At 47.2% G+C, this 26,311-nt stretch overlaps 1 protein-coding gene across 1 annotated transcript in view; it reads left to right on the top strand.

Moving 5' to 3' along the window:
• Positions 1-21,793, top strand: part of GRIN2D (glutamate ionotropic receptor NMDA type subunit 2D) — a gene marked incomplete at both ends in the record, with an annotated part of 42,030 nt that extends 20,237 nt beyond the window's left edge. The window contains 3 exons of the mRNA XM_083376444.1: positions 7,573-7,760; positions 13,447-13,679; positions 20,351-21,793. Coding sequence (XP_083232570.1) covers positions 7,573-7,760; positions 13,447-13,679; positions 20,351-21,793 — 1,864 coding nt within the window. The remainder of the gene's footprint in view (positions 1-7,572; positions 7,761-13,446; positions 13,680-20,350) is intronic.
• Between the last annotated feature and the right edge of the window lie 4,518 nt (positions 21,794-26,311).

The raw sequence follows: 26,311 nt of genomic DNA, 5'->3' as shown, positions 1-26,311 counted from the left end.
ATGATTGCTTTGGGACAATCACAATATTCTGAATCCTTTCAGTTCAATCTGCAAATCTTCTGAATACAGTACTTACCTGAGAGTAAGTCTGTATTTATGTTTAAAGAAATAAATAAATCTGCCAAGGCTGGGTGTGACTTCCTTGCATCTTGTCATGAATGCATGTTAGTCCAACTGTGCCTACTACTAAACAGGCTTCCCACTGTTTGTCACAGCCGCGCTTTCTCTGAATGTCTATGAATTCTTGCTGATTTCTTTTGGAAAGAAATTAAATAAAACGAGTCCCACCCCATGTGGAACCCCGTTCTAAAAGAATTGTGCAGCATTACGCTTTTTAGTAAAACTGCTACGGAGAATTTTTCATTTGTGAATTTTTTGCGACTTAAATATAATTTTCCATAATACAGGAGGGATTAGAGCTCAGCCTCCTTTGAGCAGACGTATGGGTAGGGTCTTCGTTGCTATTGGAACAGCTGTCAAGCCTGCTATCAATTTAAAAAGCCAACTGGCTGGGTTATATTATAAATATATGATTTACTATTTAATCCTATATACCAAGATCACATTCATATATGCTACTAATTAAGACAGATTAACAGCTACCCCATGATTCTGCAGAAAATTATAAACACTCACACACATACATTAGTCTCACTAGTTTAGTTAAAAGTGAGTTTTATCCTGAAGGGAATTTGTTATATTATTTGTATTGCTGTTTAAACTCCTGCAGACTTATTTTGATTTTGTTTGCAGCCCACTACCATTTCTGGCCCCATCCCAACTTCAAATCCAGGCATCACATTGTTGCTGTGATGTGCAAAATTATTGAAGAACAGTGTTTTCCAACCTTAGTAATTCTAAGATTTGTGGACTTCAACTCCCAGAATACCCCACTCTTCTCATTTCTAGCTGGGGTATTCTGGGAGTTGAAGTCCACAGATCTTAAAATGGCTAAGGAAGGTCTCTTTAGAAGGAAGCAAAACTGTAGACATCTCCCCAGCCTGTAATGAGTTCACTGTAATAAGAATATCAGGCTATTTACATGTATAAATTCACTGTAATAAGAACATCAGGCTATTATGCATATAAGGAACTACAAGTGGCATTATTGTAGAACTAAAGTATTTAAGAGGAGATAGATGAAAAGATGGAGGGGTATATATACATCAGTGAATCGATCAAATTGGGGGATCAATGAAGAACAAGGTTATTGTGTAGTGGGTCCGACGCAAGGAAGAGATGCCAGCCGGAGTACGTGTTCAGCTCTTTATTGGAAGGAGGATAGCGTACTGAGGGATGAGGGTTACCTGGCCTCCTTAAATACCTAGCCAGGTAAGCGGACAGCCAATGGGGTTGGCCCTAGGTTTCCCTGGGTTTCCTGCCAAAACCGTTCAGGCCAACGCCCCCTGGTGGCTGTTGCTATGCAGGTGCCTGCATACATAACACCCCTCCCCCCTTAGAGAAGAACCACATAACAACGATAACAAATTGCAACTAGCTACATCTATGTACACTGTATGTCAACAACAAAAAAAACACAATGCAACTGTGTGGAGGTCACTTGCACACATAGTCTGCCAGGTAGGCAGGTGTCCTGTGGGGCCGGGTGGACCGTCTGGGTGTGGCTTGGCCCTGGGCTTGGACAGCTGGTTCTTGGGGACTTCGTGCTGGGTTGAACAGAGCTGGGTTCAGGAGGCCCTCCTCCTCTGGTTCCTGCTCTGTGTTATTTCTGGTTGGGCTGACCTCTCCTGGGGTGTGGCTCTCCTGTTGGGCGTGTGTGGTGCGCTCAGGGACCCTTCCTCTGAGCTGGTCGATGTGTCGCCTTATGTGTCTGTCCCCCTCCACTCCCACGATGTAGGAGAGGGGTCCAGTTTTCTCAACCACTGTCCCTGGAACCCATGGATGCACTGCCCCATAGTTCCTTACCCAGACCAGGTTCCCCACGTTGAGAACTCTGTGTGCTGGTTATGATTGCGATGAAGATGATGATGGTGGTGGTGGTGGTGGTGGTGGTGGCCTAACCGTCTTGGCTGCTACTCGGTCTGGGTGTAAACGGTCCAGCTTGGTGATGAGACGTCGTACCCACCGCAGTTCTGCTGGGCTCTTCCCGGTAGCAACGCATGGTGTAGTGTGTTGGGCGAGTAGGAATTTCGCCAGTCTGTGATGCCAGTACCCGCTAATGATGTGCCGGAGTGCCTCTTTGGTCGTCCTTACCATCCGTTCAGCTTGCCTGTTGGTCGATGGATTGAAGGGCGCGGAGGTGGCGTGCCTAATGCAGTTCGCCTTCAAGAACACCTGGAAATCATTAGCAGTAAACTGAGGCCCGTTATCAGACACAATTACGTCGGGGAGGCCGTGTGTGGCAAAGAGAGCTGTGAGCACCTGGATTGTCCTCCCTGAGGTCATGTTGGGAACCGGGACTACCTCCAACCACTTGGAGTGGCTGTCCACTACTACTAAGAACAGTTGGCCCTGGAATGGCCCTGCATAGTCAATGTGGATGCGGGACCAGGTTGTGTGTGTGGCCTCCCACCGGTGCACAGGTGCGTGTGGCATCTCTGGCCTGGATCTCTGGCACGTGTAACAGGCCTTGACCTGTTCCTCAATGTCCTTGTCCAACCCTGGCCACCAGAGGTAGCTTCTGGCCAGAGCCTTCATCCTAACCACCCCCGGGTGTCCCTCGTGTAAGGAGTCCAATACCTTGCCCCGGACTGTGGTGGGGATGATGACCCTGCATCCCCAGAGGAGGCAACCCCTGTGCGTGGAGAGCTCGTGACGCCTGGTGAAATAGGCCTGGAACTCAGGCCCCGGGGACTTGTCCTGCCACCCTGTGCAAACCCATGAGTGTACCCTGCTCATGATGTTGTCGGTGGCTGTGTTACTGGCAATGTCCTTGGCATGGAGAGGGCATTCTGGTAACTCCTGCAGGGCTAGGATCTGTGTTGCTGGTGCTGGGTCTGGTTCGGAGGTGTCAATGGGTAACCTACTTAAGCCGTCTGCGTGGCCCATCTCCTTCCCTGGCTTGTGCACCAGCTTGCAATTGTAGGCTGCAAGGAAGATGGACCACCAGAGCATTCTGGGGGACAGGATTTGGGGCGTCTGCCTGTCCGTTGTGAACAGGCCTAGGAGTGGTTTGTGGTCCGTGTAGACAGTGAATTCCCTGCCATACAGATAATCGTGGAATTTTTTGATTCCTGCCACAATTGCCAGGGCTTCTCTGTTGATTTGGGCGTAGTTTCTTTCTGCTCCAGACAGCGTCCTAGAGTAGTATGCTATGGGAATTTGCGCCCCATTGGGCTCGAGGTGACTGAGTACTGCGCCCACACCGTAAGGGGATGCATCGCATGCGATGCATATGGGCTTTGTCTCAATGAAATGGGTTACTGTGGACTTATCCGACAGTAGTGCTTTTAAAGCCCTGAAGCTTTGGTCGTGGGTGGGAGTCCAGACCCATGCTGCCTGTTTGTCCAGTAGCCTGTGGAGTGGCTCTGCAATGGCTGCCTTGTGTGGGAGGAATGCGTGGTAGAAGTTCAGCAGGCCCAGGAATGCCTGTAGCTCTGCCTTTGATTTTGGGTGTGAGTGCTAGTTTGATGGCCCTCACCTTGGACTCTGTGGGGTGGATTCCCCTGGAATCTACCCTGAATCCCAAGAATTCTGTGGAGGGAACACCTATGCTGCATTTCTCCCTCTTGAGTTTGAGGCCAGCTGAACGCAGCCTGGACAGTACCTCCCTGAGCCTACCTGCTGTTGTGATTCAGGGTCAGCCTGTGGGTTCGGCAGTTGGGTTGGACGACTCAGAGGAGGAGGGGCATGTTGAAGAGCTTGCTGAGGGGGTTGGAGAGCTTGCTGAGGGGGTTGGTGAGCTTGCTGATGAGAGCCCTCAGCCAGGCCCCTCCCACCTGGTCATGACGGAGACCCAGCTGTGTGAGCCTGACAGCATGGATGAAGATGACCCACAGCTGGCCCTGTTCAAGGACGCCCGACGCAGGAGGCAGTCAATCAGGAGTAAACAGAGGAAGGCAATGGGGCACCTCGGAAGGAGGCAGAGAGAAGCCACGCCCTGAACTGTATAAAAGGGGAATGCGTGGGAGGGCTGGTTTGCTGAAGGCAACCGCTTGAATAGTTCCTGTTTCATAGCTCCTGTTTCATGGTTGGTGTCTTGTTTTGCTCTGTTTTATGTTAATAAATTTGGCAGGCTTAATTCCAGCCTCTTGCCGTTTGTAAAGGGGTTGTCCCTGCCTTTTCTGCAGGGCCGGTAGCAGGCTGGTACAGAACACCTGCCAGCTCTTCTGCTGATGCTCCTGCAATCAGGATGTCATCAAAATAGGGGCAGACTCCTGGGATGCCCCTGAGTGTCTTCTCCATAACTTCCTGGAAAATGCCAGGAGCAACGCTGACCCCAAACTGCAGCCTGTTCACCCGGAATGCTCCCCTGTGTGTTACTATGGTTTGAATGTCAGCGGTTGCCCTAGTAACCGTGAGTTGCTGGTACACCTGAGCAAGATCGAGCCTTGCAAAGATGGCACCGCCTTGGAGGGAAGCGAGAACATGGCTAACCTTGGGGACCGGGTAAGCGTGCAGGTTCAGGGTGCGGTTCACCGAACACTTGTAGTCGGCGCAGATCCTTATTTCCCCATTGGATTTGAGGGGGGTGACGATTGGGGTTTCCCACTCCCCCCATCTACGGGCTTTAGGATTCCCTGGGCCACCAGCTTATCCAGTTCGTGCTCAATTTTGTGTTTGAGTGCGAAGGGGACTCGCCGCGGCCGGACCCTAACGGGGGGAACGTTCGAGTTGAGCTTGAATGAAATGGGGGGCCCTGTGTACCTGCCCAGCGTCCCGTCGAAGATGTCTGCGAACTCCTTGCAGACAGCCTCGACGGAGTCCCCCTGGATCCGGTGGATCCCAGAGACCGTGATTCCCAGGGCCTCGAACCAGTCTAGGCTGACCAGGCTGGCTCTCCGGCCCTCTACCACTACAACCTCCAGGTGCTCTTTGCGACCCTTAAACCCCACCGAGACGGTAGCCTCCCCCTTTACCTTGACCAGCGAATTCTGAAAATCGGTCAGGGTTAAATTTGTAGGCCGTAATTTAATCCGCTGCTTGCTCCGGCTATTTATGTAGTTAAGGGTTTCGTCCGAAATGATCGAAACCGCTGATCCGGAGTCAAGCTCCATGCTGCAAGGGACGCCTTGCAAGCGGATTGTTAGTCTAATTTTGGGTTTGAGCAGCCGGCGGCTACCCGTGTGGTTAATGGCCAGCCGGCTCTCAACAAAGCCAATTTGCGTTTTGGTCGGGGCCCCAGTACCTTCGTTTGCAGCTCGTGGATCTCCTCTCGGGGGCGGCGGCTACAACAGACCGTGGCTATGTGGCCTGTTTTCTTGCAGGCCCGACACATGGCCGACCGGAACCTACAGAGGCTGCGCACATGGTTCCCACCACACCCTGAGCACCTCTGAGGGTTGGCGTTGCTGGGAGGCCTGGGCTTGTCTGGGCGTCTGACTCGCTGGTCGGGGGTCGACCTCCGCTGGAGGAGGTCGATGTTCTGGTTGTCCTTGGCTGTGGCGACCTGCCGGTGGATGCTGGCTGCCTGGCTGCCGGCCCGGGTCTCCTGGACTTCTTGGATGGCCTCACAGGCCGCTTCGTGGGCCAGGATGGCGTCTTCGGCTTCCTGGAGCGAAACCTCCTCTCTCTCGAACAGGTGCTCTTGCAGCCGCCTGTCTCGTAGGCCGCAAATCAAACGGTCCCGTAGCCGCTCCTCCAAGTTCGAAAACTTGCAGGCGACGGCAGCTTCCCGTAGGGCGGCGAGGAATTCGGCACCGGACTCGTCGGGGCGCTGGTCCCTTTTTCGAACTGTGACCTCGCGGCCACTTTGGAGCGCCGGGGCCTGAAGTGGGCGTTGAGCTTGGCCACGAGGTCCCGGTACGCGACAGTGTTGATGACCTGTGGGGCGAACAGGTTCACAGCGATCTCCAGGAGTGCTGGTCCCCCGATACAGAGCAGGGCTGCCGCCTTCGCGCCATCCTCCGAGATCTGATTGAACCGCATGTACAGTTCGGCGTGAGCCAGGTAACGGGCCCCTGTCTCGGGGTGGCGGGTGTCGAATTTGTGGGGTTGTCCAGCTCTTGCCATCGTGGTGTTGGTTTGGGTCTTGAGTCGCGGATGTGATAACCGGCGTGGTCCGGTCGGCTGGCGGTCGTGGGGGGGAAGAAGGAAGGAAAATGCCTTTCCCTTCAGCTCACGGAGCGCTCCCCCAGTGACTTCAGCTCCTTGTTGGCAGCAATCCCACCTTTGTCGCCACTATTGTTTAGTGGGTCCGACGCAAGGAAGAGACGCCAGCCGGAGTACGTGTTCAGCTCTTTATTGGAAGGGGGATAGCGTACTGAGGGATGAGGGTTACCTGGCCTCCTTAAATACCTAGCCAGGTAAGCGGACAGCCAATGGGGTTGGCCCTAGGTTTCCCGTCAAAACTGGGTTTCCCGCCAAAACCGTTCAGACCAACGCCCCCTGGTGGCTGTTGCTATGCAGGTGCCTGCATACATAACAAAGGTGGAGGACAGGATTTATTCTAACAATAAATGACTTTCTTACTGGCTTATGAATTGTATTCCTATTGCTTTAAATCTCTGCCTTTTTTTTACTGTTTGAGGGATATTAATCAGTCATAAAGAGCCAGTTTGGTGGTTAAGGCATCAGGCTAAAAAGTAGAAGACCTTGAGTTCTAGTTCAGCCTTAAACATGAAACAGCTAGGTGACCTTGGGCCAGTTATTCACTCTCAGCTGAACCTACCTCACACCGTTGTTGTTGTGGGAAAAATAGGAGGAGGAAAGTGTGTTTCATAGGTTTGCCACCTTGAGTTATTTGTAAAAAATAATAAAAATGGAAATAAATAAAATAATATTTATGTTATGCTGTTAATTGACATAGATTGAGGTTTAAGATAGACTCAGCTAGGCTACCAGACCAGTCTGGCAGATTATTTGCTAGCTTCTTCCTTCTGGCCATCTCTAGACATGGTTTTCAACCCAGTTAGCTTATCTAAACTACCCACATTTTGCCTCTCAGGAAAACAGCTCTGCAACTTTCTAAGCATCTTATCAAGCCAACTTACTTTTAAGCTTTGTGGATTAGACTCCAAGAAAACTTTATATTCTTTCAAGATTCAAAAATGTGTATGGGGTTCTCGGTGCTCTTGACACAGCCTGGTTGGTTTTTGTTGTTGTTGTTGTTGTTGTTTTGCAGATGTTTCATGACCCAACTAGGTAACATTATCAGTACTAGGTGCATCATCAGAGCTAGCACCGATGATGTGACCTAGATGGGTAATGAAACATCTGCAAGGAAATAACCAAGCTCTGAGAATGTCAAGGGGAGCACAGTTCAATCCTGAGCTACAAATGTTAACTTCTGTTGAAAAAACAGGTGTCTGGTTTATTTGGAACAAATACTTAGATTGGTTTCAGAGGAAAGACATCAAATGCGCAGATCCTTGCAGCCGACCTTCCCTGAGGCGCACCTTTTATGGGTTCCCCTCAACTCATCTCAGCCTGCCTTTTTTTCCCCGCCTGCAGGAAGCTGGACGCCTTCATTTATGATGCAGCTGTCCTCAACTACATGGCCCGCAAGGAAGAAGGTTGCAAACTTGTCACCATCGGAAGTGGGAAGGTCTTTGCCACGACAGGCTATGGCATTGCCCTGCAGAAAGGGTCCAAATGGAAACGGCCCATTGACCTGGCCCTGCTTCAGTTTCTCAGCGATGGTAAGATTTCACGGATCAGGTCCAGGTTCTAAGGCAGGGGTGTCAAACTGCTGGATGCATCATGCTGAAACCACGCCCATCCCATTGCCGGCCATGGGAAAAAAAGTCACGATACTTCGCGACACGTCACGTGACGTTGCGAGTTTGACACCCCTGCTCTAAGGAGACACACCAGAATTAAAGTGGGTTAGAAGCAAATGATGAATTGGGAGGCGGAAATAAATGCTGAAATGGACTTTTTGAAATATATCAGTGCTTAAAAGGAAGAGTATGATTCATTAGGCTAAGTGCATACTCTCAAGTTAGTGTCACTGGAAAAATGTATTTTTTTAACTATATAGCCCCACTGAACTGTGAAGAGGTCTAGAATGAAAGTACCAAATGTGATTCAGAGTACCTGTAAATGTAGCATGTAAGTAGCAGGTCAGGAGCACCTTAAAGCAAGGTAGGCTCCATCTTAAGATTGACGAATTCAGGAAAAGGTACAATGACTTTAAGGTGTTCCTGAGAGATGCTATAAGTGGGCCCCTGCATGCTCTAAATCAGATGTTGCCCTTTGGAGCCAAATCTCCATGCAGCCATTTCCCAAACTACATAGCCTAAATTGGTAACAGCTTCCACTGTGGGGCATCTGGCATCTATTTCTAAGATATATATTTAAAATAATTCCTAAAATTTTAAGTTCAAGGCTTATGCATGGTCCACGCTCTCTTCTCAGATTGACAAACAACAATCTACTTCACCTGTCTGCCCTCAGGTTGGATTAAGTAGCATCACTGTGATAAGAGAAAATATTTCTTCTCAGCTAGAAATGTGCTGTAATGCTATTTTTCAGTGCACTTTTTTTTAAAAAAATACTTTTTATAATACCTCTTACATACATAATAAGTAGTTATAGTTAGTTAGTTATAGTTTATTTGATTTATATACCGCCCTTCTCCTTGGTAGGGACTCAGGGCGGTTCACAGGGCATATATCAAAAAGAGAATACAAAAATTAAAAAAGGAATAGTACATTCAAAGACAAAGGTATAGTTAATATGAAAGAGGAAGGAAAGGAAGGAAAAGGAAAAAAAGAGAGAAACATGAAAAGAGATATTAAAAATGGTGTCCAATTTTCCTCTCAGCAGTAATAATAATACATACAATTCTAATCAAATCTCTCTCTCCAAGATTTCATCATCATCGTTATTCTTTTTAATCATCAAAACCATAAGTCACAAAATCATTTTCTTTTTCATGCAAAAAAAAAATCCATAAAGGGTTTCCAGTGGTTGATGAGTGTCAATAATAACCTTTCTCTAATCAAAGAAGCCAATTTGGCCATCTCAGCAAATTCTGTCAATTTCATCTGATATCCCTCCATGGTGGGTAATGCTGAAACTTTCCTCTTTGTGCAAATGATAATTGCCACAGTAATCATATATTGAAATAATCTTCCATGGCTTTTTAAAAACCCTTTATCCTTTATCAGTCTCATAAGGAAAGGTTCTGGCTTCAACTGAATGTCTAAAATCCTCTGTTTGTATTGAAATCCATTTTTAAAAGCTTTTTTACACATCTCCCAAGCATGATAAAATATGCCTTCAAGTTGTTCACATTTCCATATATTTGAAATACCTTTATACCTTCTAAATAATTTCTCTGGTGTCATGTACCCATAATACATCATTTTTATAAAAATTAACTTTGAGATCATAACAATGTGAATTGCAACCTTTTTGACCGTATATTGATAGATTGATTCATTTGTATATATCTTCTTTAACCTGCTTTTCTTTCATTTCAAATTTCAAGAAAAGTTTATATATTTTAGCAATTACATGTTCATCATCAGTGCACAATTGCACTTCAAATCCTGTCTTCCTTTTCTTTATGCCATAAGTCTTTCTATCCATTTTAAATCTTTTTGATAACTGTAAAAGGGAAAACCACTGACAACTATATCCTACTCCATTAGTTGCTCTCTTGATTTAATGTTAGATTAAAGGGGTTGCTGACTCTCCAATAATTTCTAGTATGTTAACTATTTATCTTTGCCTGTTGTTTCTCTTATGTAAAATGTTTCTTGTACTGAGATCCACAGAGTTGTTTTGGGGCACAGGCTTGGTTTATATCTATTCGATGTTCTCAGTATGGTGTGTCAAATGAAATGACTTTTAAAATCCACATTAACTTTATTGTAGCATAAATATATATGCCATCCATATGTCAGGTCCTGTACTTCTAATCCTAAAAGTCTTTTGTTTCTCAGCAATACCCATTTTTTTCATACAAACAAACGCTCCAAAATATAATTTCAAAACTGAAAAACCCAATCCTCCTCTTTCCTTTACATCTTTGTTAGCACTCTGTATTTAAATTGTGTTTTTCCCCCTGCATAAAAATCTAGATATATATTTTTGCCTTTGCCTGAATGGTATATCACTTGTCAAAACAGGTATTGTCTGAAACAAAAACATTCTAGGTAAAACATTGATGTTTATCACAGAAATTCTCCCCAAAAGTGACAGTTTTAATTTTTCCCACCTTAACGTGTCCTTAATTTCATACCATGTCTGAACATAATTTATTTTGAAATAACATACAGTTCACATTTGTCACAGTAATACCCCAGGTATTTTACTTTTTCTCACTGTTAAAATTCAGTTTTCTCCATCAGTTCTATTTGATCTTCTGTTTTCATGTTTTTTTGTTAACATCTTCTGTTTTGTAAGCTTTAGTTAGCACTGATGATTTTTAAGACACACTAATTATTTATTTATACTTGGAACAAAAATTGTCAAATATAAGATTGCATTTTTCTTCTGTATTGAGAGGTCTATGCTTAGTTTCTTTCAAATGAAATATTACTGGTAATATCAATTTGATTTACAAGTAGAGCATAATAGAAGCAAATGGATATTCCTGCAGCAAGCAGCAAATGCACTGTTCACGCACTGAAAATTAAGGGAGAAAGAACAAGGCATTGTGTTGTGCTGTTTGCTTCAACTTCAGCTAGCAAAATTCAGTTCTATTCCAGTTTAAAAATGCAAACTAAGTTTTTATCATCACTTCTCAAACATTCATGATACTTGCATTTTTCAGTGCTGCAGACTCAAATTCATTATAGCTGATGAAAATCTTATTTTTAAAGCAATTGTTTATAGAAAGAGGCCCCTTAGTGGCCTCCTCTATCCTTCCAATCTTGGCATTTGCACCATTCCCAGATATGCCAGCCAGTTAGTCCTTGAGTTACAACCATTCATTTAGGCTGTTCAAAGTTACAATGGCACTGAAATAAGTGACCATTTTTCACACTTACGACTATTGCAGCATTCCTGTGGTCACATGAACAAAATTTGGATGCTTAACAACTGGCAGGTATTTATGGGGAAGCCAGATTCACTTAACAACCGTGTTACTAACTTAACAACTGCAGTGGTTCACTTAACAATGGTGGCAAGAGAGGTCATAAAAAGGAGCAAAATTCACTTAGCAACTGTCTTGCTTAACCATGGAAATTTTGGACTCAATTGTTGTATGTTGAAGACTACCCGTAACCTCTCTGGTCACACACCAACTTCATTGTTCACAGCAGAGACAACTTCTGCCTCTGCCGCTTCAGTTTTGCAGCGTGTCTAAGCTTCAAATTTCCCTTGGGTGGGAAGTCTCACTTCGTTCCGAATCCCCAACAGCCCTGGCAACATTCCAGGGCTGCATCATGAAGTATCACGGTAATCCTTTGCTAGTCTTTTCCAGGGTTACTCTGGTTATTTAGAACAGGGCTTTTCAGCCAGTGGTACGGCTACCACCTGTGGTACATTGGCACCTGGCAGGTGGTATGCGGCCATCCTAGAAAAGTGGTAGTGGGGGAGGGGAATGAGCTGAACTGGTGGCAGCACCACACAAGCCTGAGCGAGAGACGGCTGGAGCTGCAGGGCTGTCAGGGCTGAGCGGAAGCGCCAGGATCAGCGCTTCTTCGGGGCTGTCAGAGCTCAGCGGAAGCGCCAGGATCAGCGCTTCTTCGGGGCTGTCAGGGCTCAGCGGAAGCACCAGGATCAGCGCCAGGCGCCAGCTGGAGCTCGGTGCTGATCCCGGCGCTTCTCCTGAGCCCAGAAGAAGCGCCGATCAGCTGGAATGTTGCAGCATCTCCAGGGTCTTGTGATTTACCTTCAGATGCTTGGCAACTGATTCATTTTTTCAGTGCCATTGTAACTTCTAACAGCCACTAAACGAACTGTCGTAAGTCGAGGACTACCTGTACTGTATCACTTTTTTCTTTTTTGTTGGTCATCAATTTTTTGACACCTTGCTAGGCGACTGGTGGTACTCGGATGTTGCCATATCCTAAAAGTGGTACAATGGGTGAAAAGGTTGAAAAGCCCTGATTTAGAAGACATTAAATAAATAGGCAGAACCTTTAAGTTCTGATAGGATGCGTGGCCCTGATTGGATGCCGGTTTCTCTGTTCAGCCACTGGTCAATTGAGGTTCGCTGTTTGCTGCTGAGGTTGAGAGGAGAGAGGAGAATTACTGGCCAGCATTAAGAAGAGTAGATGAAAGTTTGAGGAGTGGAAGTGAGGCAGTGTGGAAGGGCCTTCCAATATTGCTCCGGTCCTGAATCAGCTCCCCCCCCCCGGTTGTGTTTGTGAACACCACTGGCAGATTTCTCTAGCCCTCCTGTATACAGGCTGTCCTCAACTTACAACAGTGACCGTTCAAAGTTGCAACGGCACTAGAAAAAGTGACATGTACGTTTTCCACAGTTACACCCTTTGTAGCATCCCCACCGTCACGCCATCAAAAGTCAGATGCTTGGCAGCTGGTTCATACTTATGACCGTCGCTGTGTCCCAAGGGATCCCAAAAGATCCCCTTTTGCGATCTTCTGACCAGCAAAAGTTAATGGGGAAGCCGGACACCCTTGACAACCAGCTTACTAACTTATCAACTGCCACGATCCACTTAGCAACTCTGTCAAGAAAGGTCACAAAATGGGGCAAAACTCACTTACTTAAACCAATGTCGCCCTTAACAACAGAAATTTTGGGCTCAGTTGTGGTTGTAAGTCAAGGACTGCCTATGCTGCTCATGCAACCAGAGGGCAACGCCTTAAGGAAGGCTGTGCGAGACGGTCAGCGCTGCTTGGTCATTTGAGGCCTTGGCAATCAATTTCTGTCCAGAACAAGAGGATTTGCATTTTATGGCAGGAAGGAAAGGACAGGGGAGAAGGACATCTGCGCAATCCTATCATAATGGTTTGTGACAATGACTTTGGGAGACGAGAGGAAGAGCTGCAGACTAGACAACAGCCAGTCTGCTAAAACAAAAATCAGACTCTGAGTGAGGAGAACGGAGAAAGCGTCTCAGAAGGGATCCTCCTTAATTTTCAGCAGAGGAAAAGTACAGGAGGGGAGAGACACTTTCAGACCTGAAAGACTCTTTTGCTGTCACTTTACAACAGGGGCCTTCAAACTTGGCCCTTTTATGACTTGTGGACTTCAACTCCCAGAATTCCTCAGCCAGGCACCCGTGCCTGGCTGAGGAATTCTGGGAGTTGAAGTCCACAAGTCATAAAAGGGCCAAGTTTGAAGGCTCCATTTGCAATAAAGGAAGCATTAGTCCTCACAGGTGTTGCTTCTTGTCTGGACCACCTCAAAGGGCCAACAGCAATCTTTTTCTACCCACTGCCCTTCTTTTGTTTCAGATGAGATTGAGCTCCTGGAGCGCCTGTGGCTGTCAGGGATTTGCCACAACGACAAAATTGAGGTGATGAGCAGTAAACTGGATATAGACAACATGGCAGGGGTCTTCTACATGCTTTTGGTAGCCATGGGGCTGAGCCTGCTCGTCTTTGCCTGGGAACATCTCATTTACTGGAAACTGCGCCACTGCATGAGACACACGGGCCGGCTGGACTTCCTACTGGCCTTCAGCAGGGTGAGTTGGTAAAAGAGGCTGTAGTTCCCATGTACGCCCCAGAGCTGTTTGCTTCCTTCTGCATGAACGTCTTCCCAGTTTCTCTTACTTCTCTAGAGCTGCAGGAATTCAGTGATTGCATTGCTCAAATATTCCGAGGAGTAATGGATACAGAATTTTTTAGAATTTTATGGTTGTTGTTTTTTGTTGTTGTTTTTTTTAAAAAAAACCATGTTCCTGGAGGCTTGGAGGATATGTGTGTGTACATAGGCAATGAAATATGGAAACTCATAAACAAGAGCAAGGAGGTCGTCGAGATTGCAAGTATGACTGTTAGGTCTGACATTACCTAAGACTAAATTATGCAAAGGAAATCAACTTACACAGGTTTGCTTGCTGTATATCATTTGTTCGGAACATGGAAGCTATCCTACTTGAGATAGGAATCAGCTGTTTTTAGGTCATGCATGCCTGCTTCTATTTTCCTCAATCCCATCTCTTTATCTGGGCGTGTCTACGGATAAACATAAATTGAGTAATACCGTGTTTTCCCGAAAATGAACCCTGCCCCGAAAAAAGACCTATCCTGATTTGTGGGGGTGGGCCTAATATAAGCCCTATTCTAAAAATAAGCCCTAACTAGGACCCCACCCACTCTCTCCCACCTTGCTGCCACAGTGGGGCAGGAGGCCGCGTGGCAATCTCACCACTGCCGCCACGACGAGGCAAAGCAGGTGGGGAAGGGGTGGAACTGCCCCACGCGCCCTGCACCCGCTTCCTTCAGGCCCCTTCTAGCCAGGCCATTCCTTGCTCCCTTTCACTCCCCTCCTGAGCCAGACTGCCATGCTACCGTACGGAGGATGGGTGGGGTAGGCCTGGTCCCCTTCCGCCATTTCTGAGCCAGGCAGGAGTGACGGCGAAAGGCTCCGCTGCCGCTGTGTGCCGCTGGAGGGGCTTTCTTCACGCTCTGCCCCACAGATCACCTGCCCGGCAGCAGCCGCCAACTCTTTCTCCACCAACAGTCCTGTGGCTTCCGCCGTGACTGGGTGGCACAAGCCTTCCCTGCCGCCTCCCTCCGCCACCCCTCTGTCGCCATCACTGGAGAGAATGGAGAACGGGAAGCGGAGCGGCTCTGCGCAGCGATGCAAAGCAGAGAAGAGCACTTGCTTGCCGCCCTGCATTTCAACACTAAGCTGCTTTCCAGCTCTGGCACATTTCTCTCCCGCTGAAACAGAGTTCGTGGGACTAAAAAAAGTTCAGTCAGATCTTCCAACTTCTCCCGAGATCTTTTTTCTTTTTTTCGCAAGAAGTTGGAAGGTCTGACTGAACATTTTTTCAGTCCCACGAACTCGGTTTCAGCAGGAGAGAAACGCGCCAGAGCTGGAAAGCAGGTTAGTATTGAATTTTTTTTACTTTCGGGAGGAGAAGCGGCAGGAAATGGGGCTGCCATTTGGAGAACGGAGACGTGGGGCGATGCAGGGCAGTGAGCAAGTGCTCTTATCTGCTCTGCATCGCTCCACAAAGCCACTCCACTTCCCGTTCTCCGTTCTCTCCAGTGGCAGCGATGGAGGGAGGCGGCACCAGAGACTTGTGCCACCCGGTCACGGCGCAAGCCATGGGAAAGTTGGCGGAGGAGAAGAAGCCACCGGACAGTTGATCTGTGGGGTGGAGTGTAAAGAAAGCCTCTCCAGCAGCGCCTTTCGCCATCACTTCCCTCCTGGCTCCGAAACAGGGGAAGGGGACCAGGCCTACCCCGCTCCTCCTCCATACGGAAGCATGGCAATCCCGCTGGGGAGGGGAGTGAAAGGGAGCAAGAAATGGCCTAGCTGGGGTGGCGGCTGAAGGAAGCGGGTGTGGAGCATGTGGGGCAGCTCCATCCCCTCCCCCACCTGCCTTACCTTATTGTGGCAGCAGCGGTGCGATGTGCCACGTGGCCTCCTGCCACGAGTGGACGCAGCAGAAGTGGGCTAGCAGCCATGCAGGCTCCTGCTGGATGGGCCTGTTGGTGCCGCCGCCATGAGGCAAGGCAGGTGTCATGAAAAATATAAGACACCGCCCAAAAATAAGACCTAATGGCCTCTTTTGGAGGCAAAAATAATATAAGACAGGGTGTTACTTTCAGGGAAACATGGTAGCCCCACCTTTGAAGCCTACACAGCATGTTTTGGTCACTAAATGACATCTCTTTTCTAAGGAAAACCTGGCTGTAGTAGTCTTTAGCAAAAACTAGCTTGCCAACATAACTCGGTTGTTAGCGCCTTTAATGTTAAAAAAACCCAACCCTAATTCTCAACGTTGGGGGTTTTTTTTTAAAAAATGCACTTCTTTTTAAATTAAGGCATGCTGTCGAATAAATATGTTTTCATTCAACTTGAGGGGGGGGAAATTTGGCTGGCTTGTTTGAAGAACTGGAGGTGGCGACGTGCTGATTTGTACGTCTATCAAATGCAGTGACACACTGAGAGAAGCCAGATTCACTCCCAGAAGTTGGGGCTGGGGGGGGGAGAGGAAGAAATGCATCAATCAAATGTTAATGTGATGTTAATCGGCATCCTACAACTCCATGCCTCTAATTTAAAAAAAAAGAAATCTAGATAGTTGGTGACTGATTTCTAAAAAGTTGGGGAGAAGGAGAAAGAAGAGGAGTTATGTATTTGATTTTAAAGCCTAGTTTTAAGCTTTCATAAAAGACCACTAAAGGACGCCTAGGGGACATCAAGCTCTGATGTGATTTTAGAGGAAGAAACGATTACAGGTAGTCCTTGACTTACAACCATTCGTTTAGTGACTGTTCGTAGTTACAGTGGTGCTGAAAAAACTCACTCATGACGGTTTTTCCCACTTTTGACCGTTGCAGGATACTTGGCAACTGGCATGTATTTATGACAGTTGCAGAGTCCCAAGGTCATGTGATCACTATTTTTAACCTTCCTGGGGGCTCCCAAAAAGCAAGGACAACGGGGGTGGGGGAAGCTGGAGTCGCTTAACCAGCGCAATCCAAAAAGTTGTAAAATCAGGCGTGACTTAACTTTCACTTCCAGCTGTAGTTGCAAGTCAAGGGCTGTCTGTAGTTTTTATTTGCACGTGTCCATCACTTTATAAAAACCAATTAAAATTGCTGTTGTCTTGTACTGAAATTAAGTTTAAAAATGGTGGGAGAGACTCCAGTTCATCCAAGTGGCAGAAATCCAATCTAACATTTGATTTCTCTGCTTGCTCCCACTGATCTCTTGTAATCCTAACTGTCTAACTGGATTTCTTCCATCCCTTCTGCTCTTCTTCCTCTCTGCTTCTCTCCATTTATTAGCCTGGTGGTCTTGCTCTGCAGCCAGATATCTACACTGAAAGGCAAATTCAGCAACATGAGGGGATGGTGTCTTATCAGTAGCAGGAGGTTATTTGTAGGGGGAAATTATCTTTGCAATAGTGGTGAATATTATCTAAGAAAGAAATTATCTTACTTAGGTTCAGGGTGGGATTATTCACATAGTGCTCCCATAACCGAGTAAGAGAGAAGATGGAAAATTGTAGAGGTCACTGTATACAGACCTGGCTGGGGAATTCTGGGAGTTGAAGTCCACCCATCTTAAATTTGCCAAGGCTGAGTAACACTGATATGGAGGACACCCTTGATAGACAGAAGGAAGATGCAAGTTGACAATCAAATTGGCTGGAGCCCGTATGAGTAGTCCTTCACTTACGACTGTAATAGAACTTTCCCATTACAGCTGTAAGTCATGACGATTGTAAACCTGGCCACCGACCTTTTTTAATGACCTTGTTTTATGGTGGCCATTAAGCAAACACCATGGTTGTTAAGTGAGCCACTTCTTTGCTATGGCCTGGTTTTGCCAAAAACCTGTATTTGCTTCCAGTTTTCAGCAAGAACATTGTAAAACACGGTCGTATGAATGGGGTGCAGCAACTGGCCATACATGCAGGCACTGGTGGGATTCAGCCGGTTCGCACCACTTCGGCAGAACCGATAGCTAATTTTCTGTTGCCCAGGCCTAGAACGGACTTCCGGAAGCAGCATCCACAGAGAGAACCAGTTGTTCACGTATTTGAATCCCACCACTGCATGCGGGCCAGTTGCCAAGCATCCAAAATGTGGTCAGGTGACCATAGGGACTATAGGTCATCAGAGCTTCAGAGCTGAATTGTAAGTACCCTGGGGAGGTCTGTTGGTACTTTGAACAGTTGCTAAGTGATTGATTGTAAGTCAAGGACTACCTATACCAGGGGTAGGCAACCTTGGCTCTTTTATGACTCGTGGACTTCAACTCCCAGAATTCCTGAGCCAGTACGGCTAAGCATAGAAACCTCTCCCTTTCCCCTCAGCATGGCTGGCTCAGGAATTCTGGGAGTTGAAGTCCACGAGTCATAAAAGAGCCAAGGTTGGCTACCCCTGACCTATACCAAGGAAGATACAAATAGTCCTCAACTTATGACCACAACTGAGCCCAAAATTTCTGTTGCTAAATGAGTCATTTGTTAAGTAAATTTTGCCCTGTTTTACAATCTTTTTTTGGCACGGTTGTTAAGTGAATCACTGCGATTGTTAACGTTAATAACAAGTTTGTTAAGTGCACCTGGCTTCCCCATTGACTTTGTTGATCAGAAGGTCACAAAAGGTGATCACGTGACTTCGGGACGCGGCAACCATTATAAATATGAGCCAATTGCCAAGCAGACAAATGTGTCAACAGTCATAATTCTGGAAACCAGTCATAAGTCACATTTTTCAGTGCTGTTGTAACTTTGAATGGTCACTAAATGAACTGTTGTCAGTTGAAGGCTACCTGTACTTTAAAAATGCTCCCTCCCCCACAAATTCACATGACGATAAAAAAGGGAGGAGGGGAAGTGCATTCCAATTTACAAGATCCTGTCACTATAGCTATTCTAGAAAAAGTAGATCTAGGCCTGGGGTAGGCAACCTTGGCTCTTTTATGACTCGCGGACTTCAACTCCCAGAATTCCTGAGCCAGCCATGCTGAGGGGAAAGGGAGAGGTTTCCAAGCTGAGCCATGCTGGCACAGGAATTCTGGGAGTTGAAATCCATGAGTCATAAAAGAGCCAAGGTTGCCTACCCCTGATCTAGGCCTACAGAATGTCTGTTTCTTAATCTGGTCTAATTTATAGGGCTGACCAAAGTAAAGAATTCCAATTCTTCTGGAATTCACAGCACTGCCTTGGTACATCTTGAATAGGTATCTTATGCAAGGGTTCATTAGGCTGACGCTTGTCAAACTGGGGATTTGATATAAAGAGACTCAAAAAAGACAAATTGGCCGAGGAATTGGATGCTGAATTATTGTGTTCAGAGTAAAGCTGTTGGGTGGCAGAGGTGACACAGGAAATGGACAGGTGGGGAAGAAGTGATACGGTTGGTGAGAGGAGTCATCTGTATCTCACTGAAATTCTCAAGTTGCACTTAGAAAAAGATAATTGTGTAAAACTGGGGAGCAGTGATTTGTTATACTGTTATTATTGTTGTGTAGGGGACGTGGTGGCTCAGTGGGTTAGGACGCTGAGCTTGTCGATCAGAAGGTCGGCAGTTTGGCGGGTCGAATCCCGAGTGCCGCGTAGCAGAGTGAGCGCCTGTTACTCATCCCAGCTTCTGCCCACCTAGCAGTTTGAAAGCACGTAAAAATGCAAGTAGAAAAATAGGGACCACTATGGTGGGAAGGTAACAGACGTCCTCGGACAAGCGCTGGCTCTTCAGCTTTGAAAGGGAGATGAGCACCGCCCCCTAGAGTTGGAAACAACTAGCACGCATGTGCGGGGGAACCTTTACCTTTACCTTTACTATTATTGTTGTGTATGTCAGGAGCTATTGCAGGTAGATAAAAAGGTGTTTTAACTTGAGGGAGATCCCCAGCTCAGCTAGCTTGGCTATTGTTTCCCTTATCTGGGCAATCTCTGTGAAGGCAGGCATTTTTTTCAAGCTATTCAAAGATAATGCTGAGAACACAACTTAGAATTTTCTTGATACAGAACTAATACAGATAGTTCTTGACTTAAGAAGAGCTTGGAGAACCATTTGTCTGAAATGGTATAGTGTTTCCTGCTGGAGCAGAGGGTTGGACTAGAAGACCTCCAAGGTCCCTTCCAACTCTGTTATTCGGTTACTTATGAATGGTTACTTATGTGACTGTTCAAAGTTGTGGCAGACTTCCACCCCACCCCCCACCCCCCATAGTCATGTGATTACATTTTGGGTGCTTAGGACTGGCCCACATTTAGGACTGTTTGTAACATCCCACAGTCATGTGACTGAATTTTACAACTTTTTTTGCCGGAAACTGACGTTTATTTCCGGTTTTCCACAAAAAGTGCTTATTGGGTACAATGGGTTTGCTTAATGACTGCCACAGAAATGGTTATAAAATCAGGGATCATCAGGGGGTGACCTGCTTTAGCAACCACTATGATTTACGACTGTAATTCTGAGCTTTAACTACAGTCATAAATTGAGGACACCTGTATTTTATTGTCCTACCTGCCCAGGTGTCATTTTAGGGAGCGCTGTCTTGTTCGCAAAATTTCCAGTGCATTTTCTACATTATACGGTAGTTTTGCCTGCTTGCTAGACGTAAAAAACATAGCTGTAGTTGAAGAACCTTCGTGTGTGTGTGTGTGTGTGTGTGTGTGTGTATTTAACTATTTATTTCTCCCATTTCTTCCAGGGCATGTATAGTTGTTGTAGCAGTGAAGACCCCAAAATACCAGACCAGCAGCAGTTGCCCATCCTGAATCACACCTACGGACCATCGCGAGGGGCAGCCCCAGCCCTGCCCAGTCCTCCTGGGCCTCCGCTTCCCTGTTCCAGCTTCCTGCCTCGTGAACGGCGCATTGTGGAACGGTGGCGTCATGCCCGTAGCCCCAACTGTTACAAGGATTTGTACCCCCCTACACCTGCAGAACTCCCTACCACGAAACCAACACGCCACAGCCTCAAGAGTCCTTTCTCCGATGGCTTCCACCGGTTCTATGGCCCCATCGAACCCGAAGGGCTTTCAGATCATGTCAGTAGCAAAAAAATGGCACCCTGTCAGCTCTCTCCCCCACAGCCTTCCCGTGGGCTGGAAAACCCTCCGTCCTACTTTGCTATAGTGCGGGAAAAAGATTCTCCAGACATGCCACCGGTGGCATCAGGTTGGCAACGCAAATCTCTCCGGGGTTTGTATGAAAGTTTCCAAACAGGGAAAGGGAATGGCCGAGCTTCTGAGGTGAAAAAATATGACGGCCCTACAAGCAGTTATCCTACTAAAAGCCCTTGTGAGTTGGAGAGAGGCACCTCCCGGTCTTTCGGGAAAGAGCGAAGCCGGTATGGCTACACCCGGCTCTCCTACGAAGATGAACGTTCCCCGCCGGTCCCCCGTTACCGACATGCTGAGGAGACGTCTCTGCCACGAGCTGAGCCAGAAGCTAAATGCCCAACCACGTCAAGCCGCGAGAGGAGCTCCCGGGCTCACATCTGCCGCAGCCATTCTCACCCGCTTGCTGTCGGTGCCAGTTTGCACAGCCAAAGTCATTATGTGGACTTTTCAGACTCTGATTCCGACATCTGTGAGAGGGATAGTGATGGCCACAGCTGCTGGTACCAGTCGCCAGATTATTTCTGCACCTACCCCTCCCGAGAGAGGCAGCTCTTTGCCACACACAAGCCTCTGCACTACTGGTCGGCCGACAAGTTGGCCAAATGCCACGGGTGTCACGGTCCTTGCCAGCACTGCCTGAGCCTTGAAATGCTCCCGCCACCCACTCCGCCTTGCCGCAAGGAAGCCTTGCATTATTTAAGCTGCTCGGAAGAGCATTTGGAACGCCGGCTGGACTGGGAGCATCGACACTGTAGCCACTACAGTTGCCTAGTTCCTCGGCATCGCCACGGCTTCCACCGACGCTGCCACCATCATTCCTGTGAGCTGGGGCCAGGCGGTGGAGTCCTCCACCCGACCTCCCGTAGTCTGGAGGACCTGAGCTCCTGCCACATGATGCGCTGTGGGGCTTCCCATCGACACCAGGGTGGCTTCTCCCCGGAGTGGCTGCCACGCCGGGTGAGTCGAAGCGGGGAGCTTTTTGCCAGGCGTGGTTCGGCCCATTTCTCCAGCCTGGAGTCCGAGGTATGACCAGCGCCAGGTGGGGCGGGCGTGGGAGAGGGGTAGAGAAAGACATTTAAGATGAAATAACAGAAAAAAAGACTGAATTGTGGTTGAGACTCCGAAGGTGGAGATGGCACCGTGGCCCAACTCCAGGAACAAAGGCAATACCACGAAGATGGCCACGGAGAGGGGGATGCAGATCAGGGCCACCAATGAACCCACCAAGGGCATGCTGCCATAATGCCACCAAGAAGAGATGGCACAGTGTCATATATCTCCCTGCCACAGAGAAGGGGAATTGTTCAACCAAAAGAGTATCACAGATAAAAACCACAGTGGGGACTGGAACCACTAATATTCTCACTTAAAAAAAAACAAAAATCAGAAGGGAGAACAGAGACAACATCTCAGAGAGGGGCAACACTCTGCTACTGCGACCCCAAGTGCCACCAGAATAGCCCCCCTGACAAAGCACCCAATCCCTTGCACCAGCCATTTTGCAGCGGGGGTGGGGGTGGGGGTACAGGGGAGCTGTTCCCACCTGCGTTTCCATAACAGACCTTTTATATCCAGAAAAAGGGCTTTCCTGCCACTCTGTGGCACTTCGGTGGGGTGGGGTCCTCTGGTCGGTGGCAATGGGCTACTGCAACAGCAGGGCTGCTCCTCTTTGAACAAGAGCCGAGTGAGGGTGCCAGCAGGTGGGGGCGAGTCCCTGCCCTCCCACAGATTGGCAGCTGGAGCAGCCAGTGCCATCTCAGGCTCCAGGGCAGGGGGGTTGGGTGGTGGAGGGCCTCCCCCACATGACTGTTTGGACCTTGCGGTGGGAAAGGATGGTAGGAGACAAAACTGTGACTTTGTTCAAACAGAAAACTGTGATATTTTTTCCTGCGCATTTTCCTCTTCTCCCGCCTCACTTTCTTTGCTCTTCTTGTGCTTACTTTTTTTTATTTCTTCCCTTTCTCCATCGCATATATAAAATTTTGCAATCATGGGCTCCCCTCATTAGGGAGATAGCAACCCACGGCAAACAAATACCACCTCGTAGGCAGAGACGTGCAGACTCATCAATCTGGGTGCTGTGATGGACGTAAATAAGTAAATGAAACAATCGCAGCCGCCCCGCACTTCACCCAACCCACCCGAGTCATATCCAAAAGGGTCCCTTCTCACAACACCTGCGCCCCGTATCCACCAGTGCACTGATGCTCTCCACGTTAAGAGAGTGATTATAGAAAATGATAGAAACACAGGACTAGGATGCTCTTCAGTTGACCGAAAAGGGCACAGCGCTTCAACCGAGCAAAACAAAGCCAATAAAAGAAGAAGAAAAAAATCTGATGCAATAGATAAAATGCTGTACATGATCATTTCCATCTACTGTCTTAAGCCAACTGTGCTGGGCTTCTCTGTGCACACAGCAGGGGCAGAAGCGGAAGATGTGGATGCGATTGTATGACTTCCCCGTCCTTTCCTTGCAAAGGGGTAGTTGTGCCATTTTGTGTGGGAAACTGAATAGGTTAGTGCTCTTGCAGACATTTCTTATGCTTCTTCCCATACAAAAGAAGCACAAAATCACCATACGTACTTACACCCACAACTGGGACCAGAATTTTGTTGCTCAGCAAGGCAGTTGTTAAGTAGGCTCACCCAGTTTTGTGATCTTTTTGCCACACTTGTTAAGCAAGTTGTTAACTGAATCATACAATCATGAAGGGAATCCAGCTACTCCCATTGACTTTGCTGGTCAGAAGGCGGCTGGGGAGGTCGCAAATGGCGATTACATGTCCCCGGGATGCTGCAACGGTCGTAAATACATGGAGCCATGTTTTAGTCAAATGACTGGAGATGCTGCAACGTTCAAAAGTGAGAGGACTGTCATAAGTTACTTCTTTCAGTGCTCTTGTAACATTGAAGAGTCACTAAACAAACGGTTGCAAGTCAAGGACTATCTATAGCTAAGGCTGGTCAAAGGAATGGAAATTTGTCTTCAGAGCCCAAGATCTTGAAATAACCCCACATGAAATCTGACTTCAGGTGCCAAATGTACCAGATAAAACTAAGAAAGAGCCAGGTTGGCAGAGAAATATGTTGCATTTTCTCAAGGAGTGAAATTTTAAATTAAATGTCGGGAAAACTGCAGTATGACTGATAAGTAGGTGTGAGAGGAAGGAGCGTGGAATGGCAATTATCCAGGAATCAGCGAGGATTGAACGTGCTACAAAAAGTGACGTTATTCTTTGCTTCCACTGTTATTTAGAACTTTTCTCTAGTGTGATGTAGCATGTATCCTAACCAAGTTTGGGGAGAAATAAGATTGGATGGTGGTAGAGCCTTCTGTTACCATCAGGCCACTGCCAGATTTATGTAAAATGAGTCAAGGATTCTCAATTTTTCTGGCCATTTTTGGCTGCCCTAAGGACAAAGGACTAGCCATTCAGAAGTGACTACCAAGGTGGTATGGCCCATGTCCCCCCCCCGCCAAGACCTCAAATAGAATGGGCCATCTTGATAAGACAAGGACATCAAGCAGTGACTATAAAGAGTTAGGAGGGATGGCAGAGGAGATACTTTTGGGTGGGGAGGGCCCAGACATAGTTGTCACCAAAGTAATTTATTATAGCAGTCCATTTCCTCCTGACAACCTAATAAGAATCCATTAGGATGAGAAGTTTTTCCTTTGGGGGACCAAACGGGTGGGAAATCCACAGACATAAACAGAAGAAATATTCAAAACCTTTTTTCTTTGCATTCATTTTGTGCTGATATTACCTTTCTTACTAACCCCATTTTTGGTCATTTGGTTTGACCCTTCTTTTAACATCCAAGGGTAGGCAACCTTGGCTGTTTTATGACTCGTGGACTTCAACTCCCAGAATTCCTGAGCTAGCATGGCTCAGCTTGGAAACCTCTTTCTTTCCTCTCAGCATGGCTGACTCAGGAATTCTGGGAGTTGAAGTCCACGAGTCATAAAAGAGCCAAGGTTGCCTACCCTGCATTTTGAGGTTTATTCCAAGTTCCCAATTTCCCTTTCCACAAATAGGGCGATCAGAGATTCTGCCAAGGAAACACTTGTGTTTAGGGGAGTCAATTTTACCTTTATTTCAGAAATTTCACCACCACCACCCCAGCCACAGGCATTGTGTTTGCCCAACTCCCCTATCACTGTGTTTGAGCATATCTGCACAATTCTAGGCACGCTCAGTACTGTATTCGGTGTCAGGCCCAGAATTACAGATCCTGAACCTTCTTAATATTTCTGGTCCATATAACTGAAGGAAGGCAGTTCAAAAGATTAAGCTATGTCTGAAGATAGGGGTTTCTCCAGCTTTGGAGGTGGGAATTCACTAAATGGATCCTCCTTAAGTTGGCGGATTTCAGATTCTGGGGCTTGTTGAGTAGCTCCAATTAATCTACTGTTTTATATTTTCTAAATTGCTCTTGATGGAGCACTGCAGGGAGGGAGATGGTTTAAAAATTCTCATTTCCCAGAGTAATGCTTTGATTGCAAATGCAGCCATTTGGAGTAGAGGGCAGGCCTCATTTGATGTTTAATGCAGGTTTGTGGTCTGCTTGCCAAAGTCTGCCAAGCTTAGTAGGATTCTGGAGGAGGAGGAGGAGGAGGAGGAGGAGGAGGAGACGACGGCTCACTGGAGTTCCTGCTATTTCTGTGTGGAAGACTAGAAACAGAATGAACCACCAAGCAAATACTGGATTCTTCCATCTGTGAACCTTCAGCAGACTGCCAATTTAAACTCGTCTCATTGCAGAAGGGGAACCAAATTTCCACAGTTTCTGCCTCTCAGACACGACTCCCTGGGCTAGATAGGCCATCAGTCAGACTTAGTAATCAGATTCTCTCCTTGCGCCGCCATTTCAGAGCCAAGTGATGCCAGTTTGCAGGGCCTTGTTTGAAGCGTTGCACTTCATTTGAGCCCCTTAGTCAGAGCAGGAGCTTGACAAATTGAGAAAGATGCAGAAGGGAGCAGCAAGGATGATCAAAGGTCTGGGAGAGACAAGTTATACGTTGAGATGCTAAAGGAACCGAGGCTGCTTAGCCCCAGAAAAATAAAATCTAGTTGTTGAAGGAAGAGAGACCTGGTGGCGGTTCTCGCATCTGTTTTAAAAGTGTCGGAAGAGAACCCATGAAGGAGACACGAAAGAAGGAGCTTTTAATAAACTGGATGGTGAAATGCGGCCCAAGACATGAGATTGGATATGTTTCTCTCATGAACACCGCTGGGATTTAAAGGAAGCACTGATCTCATGACATTTTGTCACCAATAATGAAAAAACACTGTGGTGTCAGTAATTCCCTGTCCTCCCATCATTTTTCCTTGAGGTGCTCATGTTCTTGAAAATTAATAGAGCCCTAAGGGAGATGTAAGGGGAATAAGACTGTTTCTGGGAAAACCAGCTGGTCCTGGCACACCCCAAACTACTCAGCCATAGAACATGCTAAGCTGGCAGGGCACTGGCTTTAGGAACAGGACGTCCTGTCTCAGGGCTGGGGTTGGATCTGAGGGTCTGCAAAGTCCCACCCAACCC

The sequence above is a fragment of the Vipera ursinii genome (assembly GCF_947247035.1).
Source record: "Vipera ursinii genome assembly, chromosome: Z".
NCBI classification, from domain to species: Eukaryota; Metazoa; Chordata; class Lepidosauria; order Squamata; family Viperidae; genus Vipera; species Vipera ursinii.
Note: the sequence above shows the minus strand (reverse complement) of the source record. Positions and strands in the feature narration are given on the sequence as shown.